The 17312-nt window shown below is 38.5% G+C and overlaps 1 protein-coding gene across 1 annotated transcript in view; it reads left to right on the forward strand.

Annotated features, from left to right (window-relative positions):
* The window catches only part of MLLT3 (myeloid/lymphoid or mixed-lineage leukemia; translocated to, 3), a 277692-nt gene that overhangs the window by 240068 nt on the left and 20312 nt on the right, over window positions 1-17312 (forward strand). The window contains exons 7-8 of the mRNA XM_005879939.2: window positions 11984-12059; window positions 14339-14468. Of these exons, the coding sequence (XP_005880001.1) occupies window positions 11984-12059; window positions 14339-14468 (206 nt within the window). The remainder of the gene's footprint in view (window positions 1-11983; window positions 12060-14338; window positions 14469-17312) is intronic.

Below are 17312 nucleotides of genomic sequence, written 5' to 3' on the forward strand. Positions count from 1 at the left end.
AAAAATAAATTAAGTAAATAAAAACAGAAGAATGTAAACCTTATATTATAAACTATTTTGTTATTAATGCCCAATATTGATATAACAGATGACTAAAGTCTTACCAGCCAGTACTTTAAATTTGTTTTCAGGCTTAGAGAAAATTTGAGATGATGGAATTGGAGGTCTTTATTCTAAACTCCTATTGTTCAGTGGTGATGATTTTATGGCATTTGAATGACAGTGTTAGCCATCAAAATGATATGTTCTACAGTTTTACAGTATAACCTTCAAATCCCAAATGTGTGTTTTAGAGATGTGTGTTCAGTGTATTTAAAGTGTTGTGCTTCTTGGAGTTAGAGAATTGTAGCAACTTATGAATATTTGCTTCTCAGCACCCTGGCTGTGAGAACTGGAGGTGTCATTCACTTGAAGGGGGCAGATGTTAAAGGTTCTTGCCCCTGCCTCCCTAATCCCAAACACCCTTGAAGAAGAGAGACGTTCTGTTACCCAAATAGGCATCTTTCTGATGGTGAGAAAAGGCGATAAAAGGCAGTAAATCTGCCTTCTCATTATGAAGTACAACAATAGATTGATTTATGAAGAAAAGCAACTGTTAGGCTTATATAAGATGTGTGCATGGAAATGTAGGTTTCTTTAGGCCCAATAAGCAGTAGCATTCATCCTATTCTTGACAAGAATCTAATATTACTAATAGGGAATGTGTTGATTTTAAGTACCACATTTTTAAAAGGGGTACATTGAGAACAAAACAAAAAAAATCTACCTCCTAATGTTTTCACATGAGAACAGTCTCTTAATTGTGCTGTGTTTTTTTTTGCTATTTAAGTTTATTTTCATAAAATAAAGGGACTTAAAACTTTTGGTTAGTACTTGACATTTTAAATAGAAGTGAATGTAAGTGTAGCATACTTAGATGTTAAGCGGTTCATAAAAATTTCAGTTTCACTTAATACTACATATTTTCAGCACACACTATAAAATTGGAGTCTCAAAGGAGGCCACAATGAGGATGATTTCAAATTTCAGGGAGGGGGGCAGGTCATATATATATAAAGTATTTTGTGTTTCTTGTGTTAACATTTATGCACACTATAAAATCTTTTAAATAAGTTTATATCTCATATTTAACAAGGAACTATATTACAACATTTCTATTTAACTTAAAAATTAAATTTTTAACCTTTGTGTCAATTTTGAGCATAAAATATTACAAAAATACAAACATTGGATAGCCTCAGAGTAAATTATAATAATAATACTGCCTTGCACATTTAGCCCATATCACTCCAGAATTTGAAATCTATGTGATATAATTAAGAATTGAGTAGGTAAATTATAGAACTAAAACTGATAATTGTCTACAGAGTCGGTATAAAAACTCATCTCTCTTAGGCAATATATACCTCCAATAAATGTATATTTTGAAGTTGTAGTAATAGCTATACTAACATATTATGAACAAGAAAGCACATATAAAAATTTGAAAATCCAAAAGGAAAAGACAAAATAAATATGAATAAAGGTTCTATTATTTTCTGTTACTCCTATGGGTTATCATGTATACATCTATGTATATACCAGTGATTTTCAACCGGTGTGCTGCAAGGATTTTTAAAATAATACAATACCGGACTATGTAGTCAGGGGCACTGACCTCTTTTCCCTTAGATTGTCAAATAAAAAAAATGACAACAGCCAACACAACAATAGCTGTCCAGTGTGAATGAATCAAAATTACACTTAGCCCAGCCCGTGTTTTCAATGGTTGAGCATCAACCTATGAGCCAGTCATGGCACATGCCCAGGTTGTAAACTCTATCCCCCTTAGGGGGCATGCAGGATGCGGTTGATCAGTGAGTCTCTCTCATCATTGTTGTTTCTCTCTCTCCCTCTCCCTTCCTCTCTGAAATCAATAAAAATATATATTTTAAAATTTTACCGTTTTTTGTCAGATCAGCAGAAGGTATATATTTTTGGTGTGCCGCAGAATTTTAGTAATTAGTCTATGTGTGCCATGACATGAAAAAGGTTGAACATTGCTATTGTTCACACAGCCAAGGAACTTTGAGTGGCCTGATCTAGAAGAAAGGGTTCAAGTATGTTGTCTGGAAAATGGACTGTTATTCTAATTAGTAAGATAGAAGGCTTATAAAGAAACATCCTTGCAGCTATTGACAGTCTTTATTGTATAGACTGATAATGAGAAATGTTGCATTTTTTGACCTGGTGATGATTGGACAGTTTTAAATCAACACTTTTTCCCCCTTTGGTCATTTTGCAAGTCAGAATACCAGGGAAATAAGGTCTTAACAGAAAAAAAAAAAAAAAAAGGAAAAACCTTCCTTGCTGCTGCCATGACAGTAAATCTAAGCTTCACATTTAATGGGAGGAAATTCTCTGAGATTGTCAAACGATTAAAGTTAATAAAGCTCCTTGACATTTGTGTAAGTCTACAAAGATACTGTTGGTGTCAATCAAATGTCCTATCACCGTTTTAAAGTGAGTCATTTTTTAAAAAGGTCTAAAGTTAATAAGGAAATGCAGTTAAATATTTTGTCAAGATGATCTTTTCAGGTGTATCTAAGTTTTAGTTCATTTTAATTAATTACCACCTTTATGATACCCTTAATTTGTTCTATTTAAGGTACTTTAATACTTAAAATTTTATAATCCAAAACTGAGAGCATAAACACATGTAATGTATTTTTTAGGATTTTTAAAAAAATATATTTTATTGATTTTTTACAGAGATGAAGGGAGAGGGATAGAGAGTTAGAAACATCGATGAGAAAGAGAAACATCGATCAGCTGCCCCCTGCACACTCCCCACTGGGTATGTGCCCACAACCAAGGTACATGCCCTTGACCGGAATCGAACCTGGGACCCTTCAGTCCGCAGGCCGACGCTCTATCCACTGAGCCAAACTGGTTAGGGTGAGGATTTTGTTCAATTAAATGCTGCCCTTATACAGTGCCCCCCAAATGTATACACACTTTGAATAATTATGAATTTCAACAGGATAAATATGAAAAGAAAGAAACATCAAGTGAGCTATCAGTTGTAAAGTGTGTACACATTTTTGGGGGGACACCCTATATAGAGAAAATACAATAATACTTTTCCATTATTTCAGGCTTTTTGTAGTCTGCACAGGTGGGTTATTTCATGAGTAACTGAATAGTTGTTCTGACAATAGTTTCAGGACCTTATAGTTAACTGATGAGCAATGGTGTTTTTCTGTTCACTGATCTGTTTCAATAACAGTTAATTATGAAGAAATTCTACAGGAAATTTTTTTCCCCAATTTCTCTTTCATGTAGCATTATAGCTTGAAACCTTTTCACTTGTAACTTTTTACCTTCTCTACCCACCACCCTTAAAACACATTAATGGCAAGTTGTGAAACTCAACTTTTACGTACACGGTCTTTTTGTTCAAGGAATAGTAACATGCTTATAGGTGTACAACTGTAAATGGTCTGTTTCCAAATGATTTTTGATTCCTAAAGCTCTTAACAAGAGAGTGATTTTAGAATACATCTGGCACATACACTATCTTGCAACAACTGGATATTTTGACAGATCACATGTCCTGACCACAGTAGTCAGTAGCAGTCTTCAAAGTACAACTGGTGATGAGAGATAAAAGACTGAGGCTCTTCTGTTAAAATAGAGGAAGCTAAAAGAAAATTATAGCCATCCCTAAGTGTGGAAAAAAGTCTTATGGAAAGATTTATAGGTCCTTATTCCCCAAGGCCATTTCGTTTCCTAATGGGATTTTATGTTCTCAGACAGGGATGATGGGTACAAATGATGACGACATTTAATAATACTAGTGAAGATGACAACAATAACAAAGAAAGCAAACAAATTTGTAAAAACAGAGGAACCTCAGTATAAAGCCAGTTAACTCAGCATCCAGGATGATTCTGTCTGTAAGTTGAAAATATAACAGAAATAAGGACCTTTCCTGTTTTGCTAACAGTAGAGAAGGATAATTCTTAAGATCTTGCTCTGTTACCAGAAAAGGATACTCATAAAAATAGCTTTTTATAATATAAGGGCCCAAGAGGCTAAATAGAATTCTAATGTAACATCAAGTTCATCCAACTTGTCGTAATACTTAGAAATAAAGTGGGTTTGCCAAAGAAAGAAGAATCTTCCCTGTGGTCACAGACTAAAGTAACTGTCCAGAAATGAAGGTGGCCATTTCCTATTCCAGTGTCCTCTTCCCAGTTTCACCTTGTTTTCAAAGAAAGAGCTGTTGTCAGGTTATTGAAAGCATTAAATCCTTTATTTGTTTCTGGAGGTTATGGGAATTGTATAGAGGAATTGGGAAAAGAGAGTAGATTGCCTTTGAAGGCAAATAAAATAGATGATGGTCGTGTGTTGCCTGATGGGTTTGTCAGTCCTCTTGATCAGTGCCAATAAAGTCAAGAGGATTAGGACAGTTCAGAGGAGAAGCTTTCTTGCTTTTATAAACAAAGCTATCAAACTAGTGAGGTGAGCAGCCAGGATCATTGTAGTATCGGTTGGACAAATGTTAGGAGCAATTGATATAGACACATTCAGACCCAAAGATGAGGGGTTTCGTTTTACTACTGGTTTGCTTTAGGTGCCCATCAGAAGATGTCCATTATGTATGGTGGGATATCCAGTTCATCTTTCACAGTAACATAGAAAACTTTGTTCCCTAACTCTAGTGTTGTAAATAACTGTTAGTGTGGTCAGAACTGCTTTAAATTAACTGTACTTTTTCAAAGTTAATAGCTGTGGTAGAAAAAGCACTGAATTAAAAGATAGAAAACTTGGTTCTAATCCACCTAAATATTACCCACTGATCACTTCATCTTTTTGTACTGCAGTTTCATCATCAATAGAATGGGGAGAAAAAAGTACATCTTGCTGTCTTAGCTTGGGCTGCTATAAAAAAAATACCACAGACTGGGTCTCTTAAACAGGACTTATTTTCTATATTTCTGAAGGCTGGGAAGTCTAAGATCAAGGTGCTGGCTGGTTTGGTTCCCCTGTGAGGACTCTTTTTGGGTGACAGCTTGCTGCCTTGTCACTGTGTCTTCACATGGGAAAGGCAAGAGAGGGAGCAAGCTCTCTGGTGTCCCTGCTAATTAAGGCAGCGGTTCTCAACCTGTGGGTCGCGACCCCTTTGGGGGTCGAATGACCCTTTCACAGGGGTCGCCCAAGACCATCGGAAAACACATATATAACTACATATTGTTTTTGTGATTAATCACTATGCTTTAATTATGTTCAATTTGTAACAATGAAAATATATCCTGCATATCAGATATTTACATTACAATTCATAACAGTAGCAAAATTACAGTTATGAAGTAGCAACGGAAATAATTTTATGGTTGGGGGTCACCACAACATGAGGAACTGTATTAAAGGGTCGCGGCATTAGGAAGGTTGAGAACCACTGATTTAAGGGCACAAATCCCATGCTGATGGCCCTACCTTCATGACCTCATATAAACCTAATTACCTTCCAAAGGCCCAATCTCCAAATACCATCACACGGAGGTAAAGACTTCAAAATGAGAATTTTGGAAGGACACATTCAGTCCATAACACTTTCCTTGCTCATGGTAGACCAAATGAAATAAGGGATGTGATAGAGCTACACAAAAATACATTAAGAGGTTATAGTTATTGACAGATGTTTATCCAATCTTTTTTTCATACACCTTCATATATAATAAAGTTTTGTACTTTTAGCATATTTATTTTGAAGCAATTATTAATGTAAAACCAAATGGAAATAAAAGTTCTCTTGTTTCCAGCCTTTTGACGACTCGCTCTTGCGTCAATCTTTTCAGATTAATTTAACCTAAGTGTTATTTTATAACTTTTCAATACTGGTTTGTTTGCTTAACTTTGACCTTAACCTTTTATTGACATAGTTCTCACACTACATTACCTATTCATGGGAATCGGAAAGCAGAATGCATTTATATGAAGAACATTTTCCACAATTGCTTAGAATGGACGTTATATGGCCTTTTTCTTTACAATTAATTGTATATTTTAAAGTTGAGTTGAGTTATCTTAAGTTTTTTATAGAAGGGAAATTAAATGAGGTAGTCTTTTTTTCACTTTTATTGAGATATAATTGGCGTATATTAGTTATGGTTATAACAGTGATTTGATACATGTGTATGTTGTGAAATGATTGCCACAATAAGTTTAGTTAATATCTATCAGTCCTTAAAAGTGTCTTTTTTAAAATGAAATTCTTTATTGTTTAAAGTATTACATGTCTCCTTTTTCTCCCATTGACCTTACCCTGGCCATTCCCACCTCCCAGCATATGCCCTTACCCCCACTACTGTTTGTGTCCATTGGTTATACTTATATGCATGCATACAAGTTATTTGGTTGATTTTTTATCCCCCCCCCCCCCCCCAACTTCCCTCTGCAGTTGGACTGTCTGTTCGATGCTTTTATATCTCTGGATCTCTTTTTGTTCATCAGTTTATGTTATTCATTATATTCCGCAAATGAATGTGATATTTATCTTTCTCTGACTGGCTTATTTCACTTAGCATAATGCTCTCCAGTTCCACCCATGCTGTTGCAAATGGTAAGAGTTCATTCTTTTTTACCACAGCATAGTATTCCATTGTGTAGATATACCACAGTTTTTTAATCCACTCATCTGCTGAGGGGCACTAGGGCTGTATCCAAATCTTAGCTATTGTAAATTGTGCTGCATGAACATAGGGGTGCATATATCCTTTCTGATTGGTGTTTCTGATTTCTTGGGATATATTTCTAGAAGTGGGATTACTGGGTCAAATGGGAGTTCCATTTTTAATTTTTTTAAAGAAACTCCATACTGTTTTCTACAGTGGCTGCACCAGTGGTTTTTTTATGCTAGGCAAAAACAAAGTGTCAGATTATAAGTTTTAATGAAGGAAAAATTAAAGTGACAGAACCTAGTACTTCAGTCACTCATGAAAATTGAACAGAAAAGTAAATAAAGTGTATCATATTTGTGTTTTCTTCTTTGAGTAGTACTCTTACTTAACACAGTCTCTCTGGATATTTGTGCAAAGAAAAGATAATTTTTATTGCATTTTTTCCTAAACTAGGTATAAATTTTATGAAAGAAGTGGAGCAATGTGTCTAAAATAATTTCTGTTTTACTTGCTACACTATATTCTCCTCTTTCCCCTGATGAAAGGTGTATATTATTCTCTCCCCCTCCCCTTTTTAATTTTGATTGGTTTAAAGATCAAGTTGGACTTGTGTTTATAAATATAGTTGCTTATTAGACAAGATGAAACAACTTTTATCTTCTGATTACCTAAGGAGGAAGTCTGCTTCCCATGTTTGGAACATGCTTTTTACAAGCCTTCTCGTGTGACCTACCTTGACAGGTGTTCTCTTTGAAGCACTTAACTTTTAGGAGTTGTAAACATGTGGTTTTTCTTACTTGTCTTGGACAAAAGTAATCCTCCGTAGAAAATCCATTACAAAATGATTTTGCATAGCCACTTAATGTTGAAGATTGCATTGCAAATCTTGGTAGGCCCATTGTTTTGGTAGTAAAGCTTTATCTTGGTTTAGGCCACAGAGGAGTTGGCTCTATTGTAAATAATAGTAGCCACCAAAGATTGATTAGTTATTATAACAGCAGTGGGCTAGGGGTTTTACTTGATAATACCAATTTAACACTTCTGTATGAGCAGTCTTCCCGAAACACACTAGCAAGCTATAGAATTTGAAATCCTTAAGCCTATACTTTTATCACTTGGGTACACCACTCAAGAAACTTCATGTCTAGTGTTTGATTACTCAGAAGGTCAGCTGTGCATGTGCTTTAGGGCATCAGCAAGAAGATACAAAACATTTTTGTTAGTGGGGAGAATTTTGATATTCCAAAAGCATGTATCAAATTAGGGTAAAAATCAGAACCTCATTGAAATTCTCCACACTTCGGTTTTGGCACATACACACATAGGGCAAGGAGGGTACCATCATCGTTTCAATCCTGAGGGCCTATGAAGATCTTAATCTAGCCCTGTTTATGTGAATACTAGAGGCCCAGTGTACGAAATTTGTGCACGGGTGCGGTCCCTAGACCTGGCCAGCCATCAAAGCACGAGCATCTGGCATGGAAGGGCAGGTCCCAGCTGACCTCTGGGCCCTGGGCAGCACTTGGCTCCTGGGCCCCGGCATGCCCCTGTCTGCCTGAGTTATCGGGCCCCCGCCGCTGGTAGCCATCTGCGGGGGCGGTGGGTGGGGCAATCGGGCCCCCGCTCACACCCACCTTGGCCTGGCTTCTCCCACTCACCTGCTCCACCATCCCGCCACGGTCCCACTCTCATCAGGGCCCATCGGGGCTGGCAGCACCTCCACTGCTGCCCACTGCCAGGGTGTTCTGCTCCTCCCTCTGGTGGTCAGCGCATGTAATAGCAAGAAGTTGAACAACTGGTTGAACTCGCAGTCGAGGGGACAATTTGCATATTAGACTTTTATTATATAGGATTTTGTAAAGCCCAATAACCTTTCCTAGTTTATATAATCATCCTGGATTTGTGTTTTTGGATGATAAATTCGATATTTTACAAAATAAAATACAGACGTAAGCGAGCTACAGCTCCGTTTTGTTGGACTGATCAAATGTAAGACTGTGTCAGCCTCATCTAGTAGCAGAATGGCTTTTTTGAGCAGTTAACATATTGTTGAATTCTCTCCTGGTCTCTCAGGTTAGTTTGAAGTCTATCCACCAGGACACGATTGTACACGCTTTATAAACGTTTTTGTTGAGTGTTAGCTGTATTCTGTCAAGGTGCTTTCTTGAAAAACGCTTTGAAGAGTGTGCAGGGATGCTAACTCTGGATAAATCAATATTTCCAATTTTTCTCATGATGCTTTTTTTCCTTTTATGCCATCTTAAATTGAAGATATATTAAAAAACATTTTGTTTTGGCTTTAGAAAAAAAAAATGTGTGGTTAACCTAGTATGAATGGTGTTCAATCTGGTTTTCATATCATTTTTAAGCTTTTAAAATATAAACATGCCTGGACCCCCACACCAAACCTATTGAATCAGAATCTCTTGATGTACAGAATCCCTCCACCTGATTCTGACGCGTATTCATGGCTATGAATTTGATCAGTATTCTCTCAAGTCCACTTGGTCACAGAACAGCAGCATCAGCATCACCTGGGAACTTGTAAGAACTTCAGGTTCTCACCCCCATCTCAGACTTTTAAATGAAGCTCTGGGGTGGAGTTCTGCAGGCTAACAAGTTTGGCAGATGATTCAGTGCCCATGGAAGAGAATCACTTCCTCCATCACAGGTCTCCGCAGGTCCAAAATTTCACGAGTCCTTCAGTCCGCAGGCCGACGCTCTATCCATTGAGCCAAACCGGTTAGGGCTCACGAGTCCTTATCCCGGTTGTAAAAAGCTTCCAGGACATTTGCTGTTTACCAGTCAACATTTTATCCTTCTCTATCCACTTCTGTTGTATTAAGCTTTCTACTTTAATAGTTTCATTGTTTAAAATGTGTCTTCTGCTAGAAACCTCCTCAGATGCTTTGTGGATGAGGCAGAGTGTTAATGGAAAATGTTGAATTTAAAAAGCCTTTTTTTTCCCCTGTCGTATTATGTTTTTTACTCTTTGTCAGTTCTCTAATGGTTAGCAACTGTGAAATTATTAACCTTGTTGATGGTTAAGAAGCTAAAAGAAGGCTGCCTGCAGGTTTGGTTCTGGCACGGGCATGATGCTGGAGACAGATGGTTCAAGTTTAGCGTGGGGTAGTTGGAGAGATGGCCACCATCCTCTTCTTGCTATCCTCATTAGTGTCACTCCTAGCAAACAGCGCTGGCAGAGTGGCTCCTTTAAGTCCAGTGCAACGCGTGCTCTTCAGACAGGATGGGGAATCAGCTCTCTCCCCTCACTCGAAGGAAACCTCTTTCTTGGCGCCCAAATGGTTTCCAGAGCTATCAACAAAATAATACCGTGTGCAGACGCTTTTCATGGCTGAAAAGAGCAGCTTGGCGAGGGAAAGGAGTACTGTGCAGACCAAGGGAGAAATGTTTTGCAGCTGGCCATTGCACCTAAATGCTAACCGGACGCCCTTTCAGCTGTGTGACGCTCCGTGATGCCTCACAGTGGAAGAGCCACTCGACAGACATGAAGGGTGCCTCGCACAGGCGTGTGTACTTGTAAACCGGCGCTTCTCTGTGGGCCGCAAACAGCAACGTGCAGGACGTTGTACTGCAAATATCAAGGAAATCTTGCCGTGGTGAAGGGTTGGTGGGCCGCCTGCTGCTCATTAGAGGTCCTGTCTGGCTCTTTTCCTGCAGCGTGAGGGGTAGATTGCTGACACCTGTTTTCCCATCCAGCCCGAGGATGTGAAGTGTGCGTTAGGAATGCCTGAAAGTGCTTCCTTGTGTCCCAGTCTGCGAGCTTGGTGTTGCTTGGAGCGGAGGGGGTGGGGGTTCAGTGCCGGGAGGGGAGATGAGAACAATCAGTGGTGAGACATTGCCGTATAAGCAGACCTGAGATTTTCATCCTCATTCAGCGGCTTCTGATTGTGCTCTTAATTTGTCTTCCATGTGATGTGGATAAACTTGGTCACCTATTGAGCGAAGTAAAAAGATGTCTCTTGTACATGAGCATACCTCCAATATTTCTTTTTTTTCTTTTTTTTTATTTAAATATTTTATTGATTTTTTTATAGAGAAGAAGGCGTGAGCATACCTCCAATATTTCTTAAGTAACCTGAGTGTGGAGTTGAGACTGTGAGAACATCAGAAATGGGATATATTTCTTAAGTAACCTGAGAGTGGAGTTGAGACTGTGAGAACATCAGAAATGGGATATAAATAGCCCACACAACCAACTTTATCAACCTTATCAAGGTATTCTAAAATAAATTTGGCCTTAAGTATGTACGTTTAAAATGTGTTGATGGTATGATCGATTTCTTTGCATAATTCTGAAGAGGTATTTGCTCTTCCCATCCTTACTGGCATGTGGTGGGGCAGAGGGCCTAGTGTGCTGCTTTCAGTCCCAGATACAGAGTGCTTGCTATATGCAATGCATTATGCTGAGTATGAGGGGTTAACAAGAAGCACAGGACAAAACCCCCACCCCAAATTTTTCAAGTGCTGGCAGTCTCCTGGAGAGAAATGACACACATCAGAAGTAGCATAATGCTGCAGCATATCTGATGAGCACAGAAATGGTCCGTATTTTCAGTGGGGGTGGAGGCGGAAGAGAACTCGGAGTTACCAGTCGCTGGGTGGATCAAGGAGGATGTGGCCCTTGTTCTGATGTTAAAGGATGAGGAGAATTCACTGGAGTGAAAGGATGAGGTTTGTGTTTGATGCGCTTTCCCTGCATCAATAGGCTGTGTGGAACTAAAGGGTTGTTTTCTTAAGTAGTGGCAACATTTCCCTCCTGACTCATTGGCGGGACTTGCCAGGTCTCCTTGTGAACATTGGCCTCCGTTTGTGAACTGTGGGTGAATGGGGTTAGGCTTGGGTCATGGCCTTGGACCAGAGCGAAATTAACTGGCTCATAATGTGATTGAACTAATGACCTTGGCCTCATTACCACTGTGTTTTAACCAGATGAGTCAATCAAACATTGCAGAAAGGGTAATCATGGTATCTTTTAGAAAGAGATCTGGATAGTAGTAAACATTGGAGTGAAATCAAAGCCAGGTTCTTTCCTCATGTAATGCCCAGGTGTTTATCTCTTTATCCTTGAGTTTATTTTCTTGTTGCTGCATCTAGTAAAATATGGTGGTCAAAATGAAAGGACACCTGATTCTCCTGGGTTAGTGTATTTGACATAATGCCATATGTTGTCATTTTTCTTGTGCAGTGTCGGGCTGCTTTTGCAGAACACAATATTTTTGAGCAACAATATTATTTCAATACTAGATATGTAGCGTCCCATAAATATATTGATCATGCCTTTCTCTTCTTTAAAGTCTGAACAGCCCAGTCCTGCCAGTTCCAGCTCCAGCTCCAGCTCCAGCTTCACGCCATCCCAGACGAGGCAACAAGGTATCAGCATCTCCCAGGCAAACAACGAGACATTTTTCTCATAAAACATCTTAATGAGTTGATTTATGGCCCATTTTCTACTGTTTTATTATTTGAATGATAACTTGGCTTTTATGTAGTCGTATTTATTTCCCCTAGGAATGCACTTGAGTATTGTTCTGATGCATGAGGCCAGCCTCCAGAAATTCCCCTTTCTCCAGTCCCTGCCATCAGAGTCCCATTTTACAAAAGGATTATAGACACAGCCCATTCCAGGGAGTTCCCAGCGGAAATGTGATAGCAAAAGCTGGACTTGAAGGCTTTGACATAGAGAAAGTGCTCTTTACTCTTCCTCCTGGACATCTTTCATTTTACTTGTTTATTTTTCTACAGATTAATAAACCTTTTTCTTTGGCAAGTGCTAATTTGTTGAATAATACACACACACACACACACACACACACACACACGGGGTCCCCCAAAATATATACACACTATGTCTATAAATTCTATTACATTTTGAAAATGAATGTATTAAATAAACACTGCCTTTACGATTATTCAAAGTGTATATACATTTTTGGGACACCCTATATATATTTTTGTTATTCAAACTCAGAAATTTAAATGTTAAGACATTTTTAAAAGAAATGTAAAACAGAACATTAAATATGCTTTTCACTTTCGTGTATGGAAAATCTTCAAATGTGGGGTCCCTTTTAAAAAAATTTAAACATGAAAAGTGAAGTTATATCAAGGAATAATTTGTTTTTAAGCATCATGTTGTACATTGCCTTTTCCATTGACCACACTGAATTCCTGATGGCCTTGTGTGTTTTGAAAGGGATTAAATTGTTGTATGTGTTTGGGCTAAGGCTAAGCTTCCAGGAAAAAGTAAAAGACACTGGTCACTGGGCCTATTCAGACTTCTTGTTCCACTGACTTCCAAAGGTATAAGCCCAGCACAAAAGCAGAGAACTTTGGGCTTTGAAGAATGTGAGATTGTGGAGTCAGGACTTATTTTAGAACTGAGTTAGTGGTAGCTCAGATATTTGTATTTGATTAGGCTTTAGGACTTGCCTAATCCAGAATGGAAGTGCCTCTCTTTACAATCTCTTCAGTTAAGATTAAAAGTATCTATCGTGTGTTCATTACATGTAGGGTAGTAAAATGAAAATAAGCCACACTAATGAGTTTTTCTATGGGTTTATTTTGTTTTATTTTGTTTTGTTTTGTTCTATTCTAGAATAAAATGAGTTATGACTTGATTTTTTTTTCCCTTCAGTCTAATACTAGATACTCTCTTGAATTTTCTGGGGACCTGATTTATTACATAGTTTTATTTATGTAAATATATGCTGGTATTTTGCCAGGAATTTCTTTAAACATTAGATTAAAAAATTGGCTGCACAAAATTGTTGTAACTAGACTTTGTGTCCAAGATCAATATGAAGATCAGAGATAGGACATTACACCCTGGAATTGAAATACTTTATAATCTGAACTTGACTGAAATGCTTGCTTGACCTGAAATTGACCTTGAAATAAAAGGAACAGCTAAACCTTAATAGATCAAAAACTACCACACAAAGGCAGCATTGCCAAGAACAAGTTACAACCACGGTGATTTATTAGTCTCAACTTTTCAATACATGGATTAACCTAACAAAACATTCAATTTACTAATAGATCTTTCTGTTTCTTTTTAGGGGAATTTTTTTAGGGAAGGAAAATACATAGAAAAACATTCGTAGGAAATAGAGTTTTTCTCATGAACATGTAGGGCATCTATTATGAAAACAGTAGTGTTTTGGCAGGGGCTTCATTCCAGAAACGACTAAATTTGTCTTGTAAATTGTATAAATATATATGGTGATGGTTATTTTTAACCGGTGTTCAGTGCTGGTGAGCATTCCCCCGCGTCTAATATGGCTAAGTGTGTTTGAAGTAGCATGTTTGATTGCCTGTGGTTCTCTATCATTACTCAGGTCCTTTAAGGTCAATAATGAAAGATCTGCATTCCGACGACAATGAGGAGGAGAAGGAAAATAGAAAAACATTCGTAGGAAATAGAGTTTTTCTCATGAACATGTAGGGCATCTATTATGAAAACAGTAGTGTTTTGGCAGGGGTTTCATTCCAGAAACTACTAAATTTGTCTTGTAAATTGTATAAATATATATGGTGATGGTTATTTTTAACCGGTGTTCAGTGCTGGTGAGCATTCCCCCGCGTCTAATATGGCTAAGTGTGTTTGAAGTAGCATGTTTGATTGCCTGTGGTTCTCTATCATTACTCAGGTCCTTTAAGGTCAATAATGAAAGATCTGCATTCCGACGACAATGAGGAGGAATCAGATGAGGCAGAGGATAATGACAACGACTCCGAAATGGAAAGACCTGTAAATAGAGGAGGCAGCCGAAGTCGCAGGTGAGTGTCTTGAAAGGAAAAAGGTTTCCTGCAATAGAACCAGCCCTTTTTACTATACCGACTAGTGAAACCACAGCCAAGGTGTGAAACACCAAAACAGTGGCAGTAAATGGTCACATTTGTTTTAACTTGGGGCACTTTGGCATGCTTGCACTCACTTCTACAGGGAACTGTTTATTCCTTTTATCAGAAGGGAGAGGTTTTTCCTTTAAGAATTTTATAGGGAAAATGTCCTATTAGATGTCCTTTTAAAAATATATATAATTTTTTCTTGATTTCAGAGAGGAAAAGAAAGGGAGAGATGGACACATCAATGATGAGAGAGAATCATTGATTGGCTGCCTCCTGCATGCCCCCCACTGGTGATTGAGGTGGCAACCAGGGCATGTGCCCAACCTGGAATCGCACCATGACCTCCCTCCTGGTTCATAGGTCAACACTCAACCACTGAGCCACACTGGCCAGGCTAGAAGTCCTTGTTCTTGAAAGTATATGCCAAGGTGGCAGGCCTGATTGCTGAACTAAGCTCTGTTTTCATTGGAAGAGTTTGTATAGATCCATTGCTGTAGGTAGTCTCAGAATTTGAGGAAACGTGTTTTCTGTTTGTAGTTAGAAATACATAATTGGTGTCAGTGAATTATGTGTGTGACCTAATTAAAATGAGGATCACCTGTGTGTTTTCCAGAAAATAAATTCCTTTTAAGTGTGCTGACAATTAGGTTCCTTAAGTAGCTTTAATGCTGTGAGGCATAATTCCACATTATAAGATGGTAATTCATGTCACTTATAATTAATAGTCAGCTTGAAATTGCCTTGAGGATTTTATTTCTTTATCATGAGGAAAACAAATAGGCATGCTTACTTTAATGTGTTTTGAGTAGAAAAAAAAATGAATGTACTTGAACTTAAAATCCAATTACATTTTTAATATATTGCAGTAAATCTTTTCCCATTATTCATTACAATTCAGAAGGCTCTAAAATTGCTAAAAGTAATGTGATCTGAACCCAAACTGGACAGACCATGTTTCCCAAATGATAATTTCTGAGTGTCCTTTTAGCAGAGGCTCCTCAGCGTCCCTCAATACTTCTTTCCCTACCTTGCTTGTCTCCCAAATTCATCCGTCTGTATTCAATTTATTTTTAGGTATATTTTTATTGATTTCAGAGAGGAAGAGAGAGGGAGAGATAGAAACATCAATTGATTGGCTGCCTCATGCACGCCCCCTACTGGGGAATGAGCCTACAACCGAGCATGTGCCCTTGACCAGAATTGAACCCTTCAGTCTGCAGGCCAACACTCTATTCACTGAGCCAAACCGTCTAGGGCTGTGTTCATTTTAAACAGGAGAAAACAAGGAACCTTATGGCCCTGGCCTTATATCATTTCCCTTCAGAAGTCTTTAATTTTATACGAAGGACAACTGCTAGGGCAAAAAGACCTAAAAATGGACTGAAACTTGGAGGGGAGGAGCATATTGATAACAATCAAAATCCTGACCACTGGCTGCTCTGTTTTAGCTGATGAAAAACGCTTGACCTATTTAGACAGTTACCCAAGTTATTGTTATTGAGAAGATCTAGATACTGTGATTAGCTATTGCCCACCCGCTTCGCGTCCCATCCCCTGAGTCAGTGTGGGTCAGATCGGACACGTTGGCGAGCCGTCCGATGCCGGGCACATTGCTGGAGGCGCTCTCCTTTTCCCCTGCCCAACACGTGCCGTTAGCACAGCAGAGCCAGTGTAACATTTGATCTTCGCTGCACTTGTGAAGTCTCAACTGCTTAATCAGTTTAACTACTCAGCCTTCCACTTCAGTCAAACCTAAAAATGGACTGAAACTTGGAGGGGAGGAGCATATTGATAACAATCAAAATCCTGACCACTGGCTGCTCTGTTTTAGCTGATGAAAAACGCTTGACCTATTTAGACAATTACCCAAGTTATTGTTATTGAGAAGATGTAGATACTGTGATTAGCTATTGCTTCTCGTCCCATCCCCTGAGTCAGTGTGGGTCAGATCGGACACGTTGGCGAGCCGTCCGATGCCGGGCACATTGCTGGAGGCGCTCTCCTTTTCCCCTGCCCGACACGTGCCGTTAGCACAGCAGAGCCAGCGTAACATTTGATCTTCGCTGCACTTGTGAAGTCTCAACTGCTTAATCAGTTTAACTACTCAGCCTTCCACTTCAGTCAAGGAGCATTTTAAAGCAGCGCTTCAGCTGAACACTTCATTAATGTAATTTAGTTAAGAAAAACAAGTTCTATCCGTTTTTGCTAAAAGGCTGTCCCAGTATCCTTTTCATTTCCAATCTTGTATCTTGTCTATCTGAATATATTATAGAGCTAGAATGTGATTGCCTATTCAGAGGGAGAGGAAAACCATACAGATTTCTAAAGCGTTTTGTGTTTCTGAGAAGAATATTACATTAGGTTCCTGCATCACGGAAGAGAGGGAGCAAACACGGAAGGGCATTTCTGAAGGAGGACATGCAGTCAGCAGAGTAGAATAAAGAAATGTCTCCTACTTTGGCTAGAAGAAAATTCCGTTGTGTTCTGAAAAGAAAACAGTAGGGAAGTGGGTGCTATTTTTATTGTCTTTAGTTGAAAGATACCATTATATTTTTCTAAAGCATAATTCCACATTAGAAGATGGTGATTCATATCACTTACAATTCCACATTCTCTGTACTGCTCTAGTATATTCCCAATGAGTTGTTTCAGTGGTCAGACCTAAGGACACAGTAGGACTGCGTGGGTGCTATTTTTATTGTCTTTAGTTGTTGAAAGATACCATTGTATTTTTCTAAAGCATAATTCCACATTAGAAGATGATAATTCATA

Source organism: Myotis brandtii, unplaced genomic scaffold (genome assembly GCF_000412655.1).
Source record: "Myotis brandtii unplaced genomic scaffold, ASM41265v1 scaffold618, whole genome shotgun sequence".
Taxonomy (NCBI): Eukaryota; Metazoa; Chordata; class Mammalia; order Chiroptera; family Vespertilionidae; genus Myotis; species Myotis brandtii.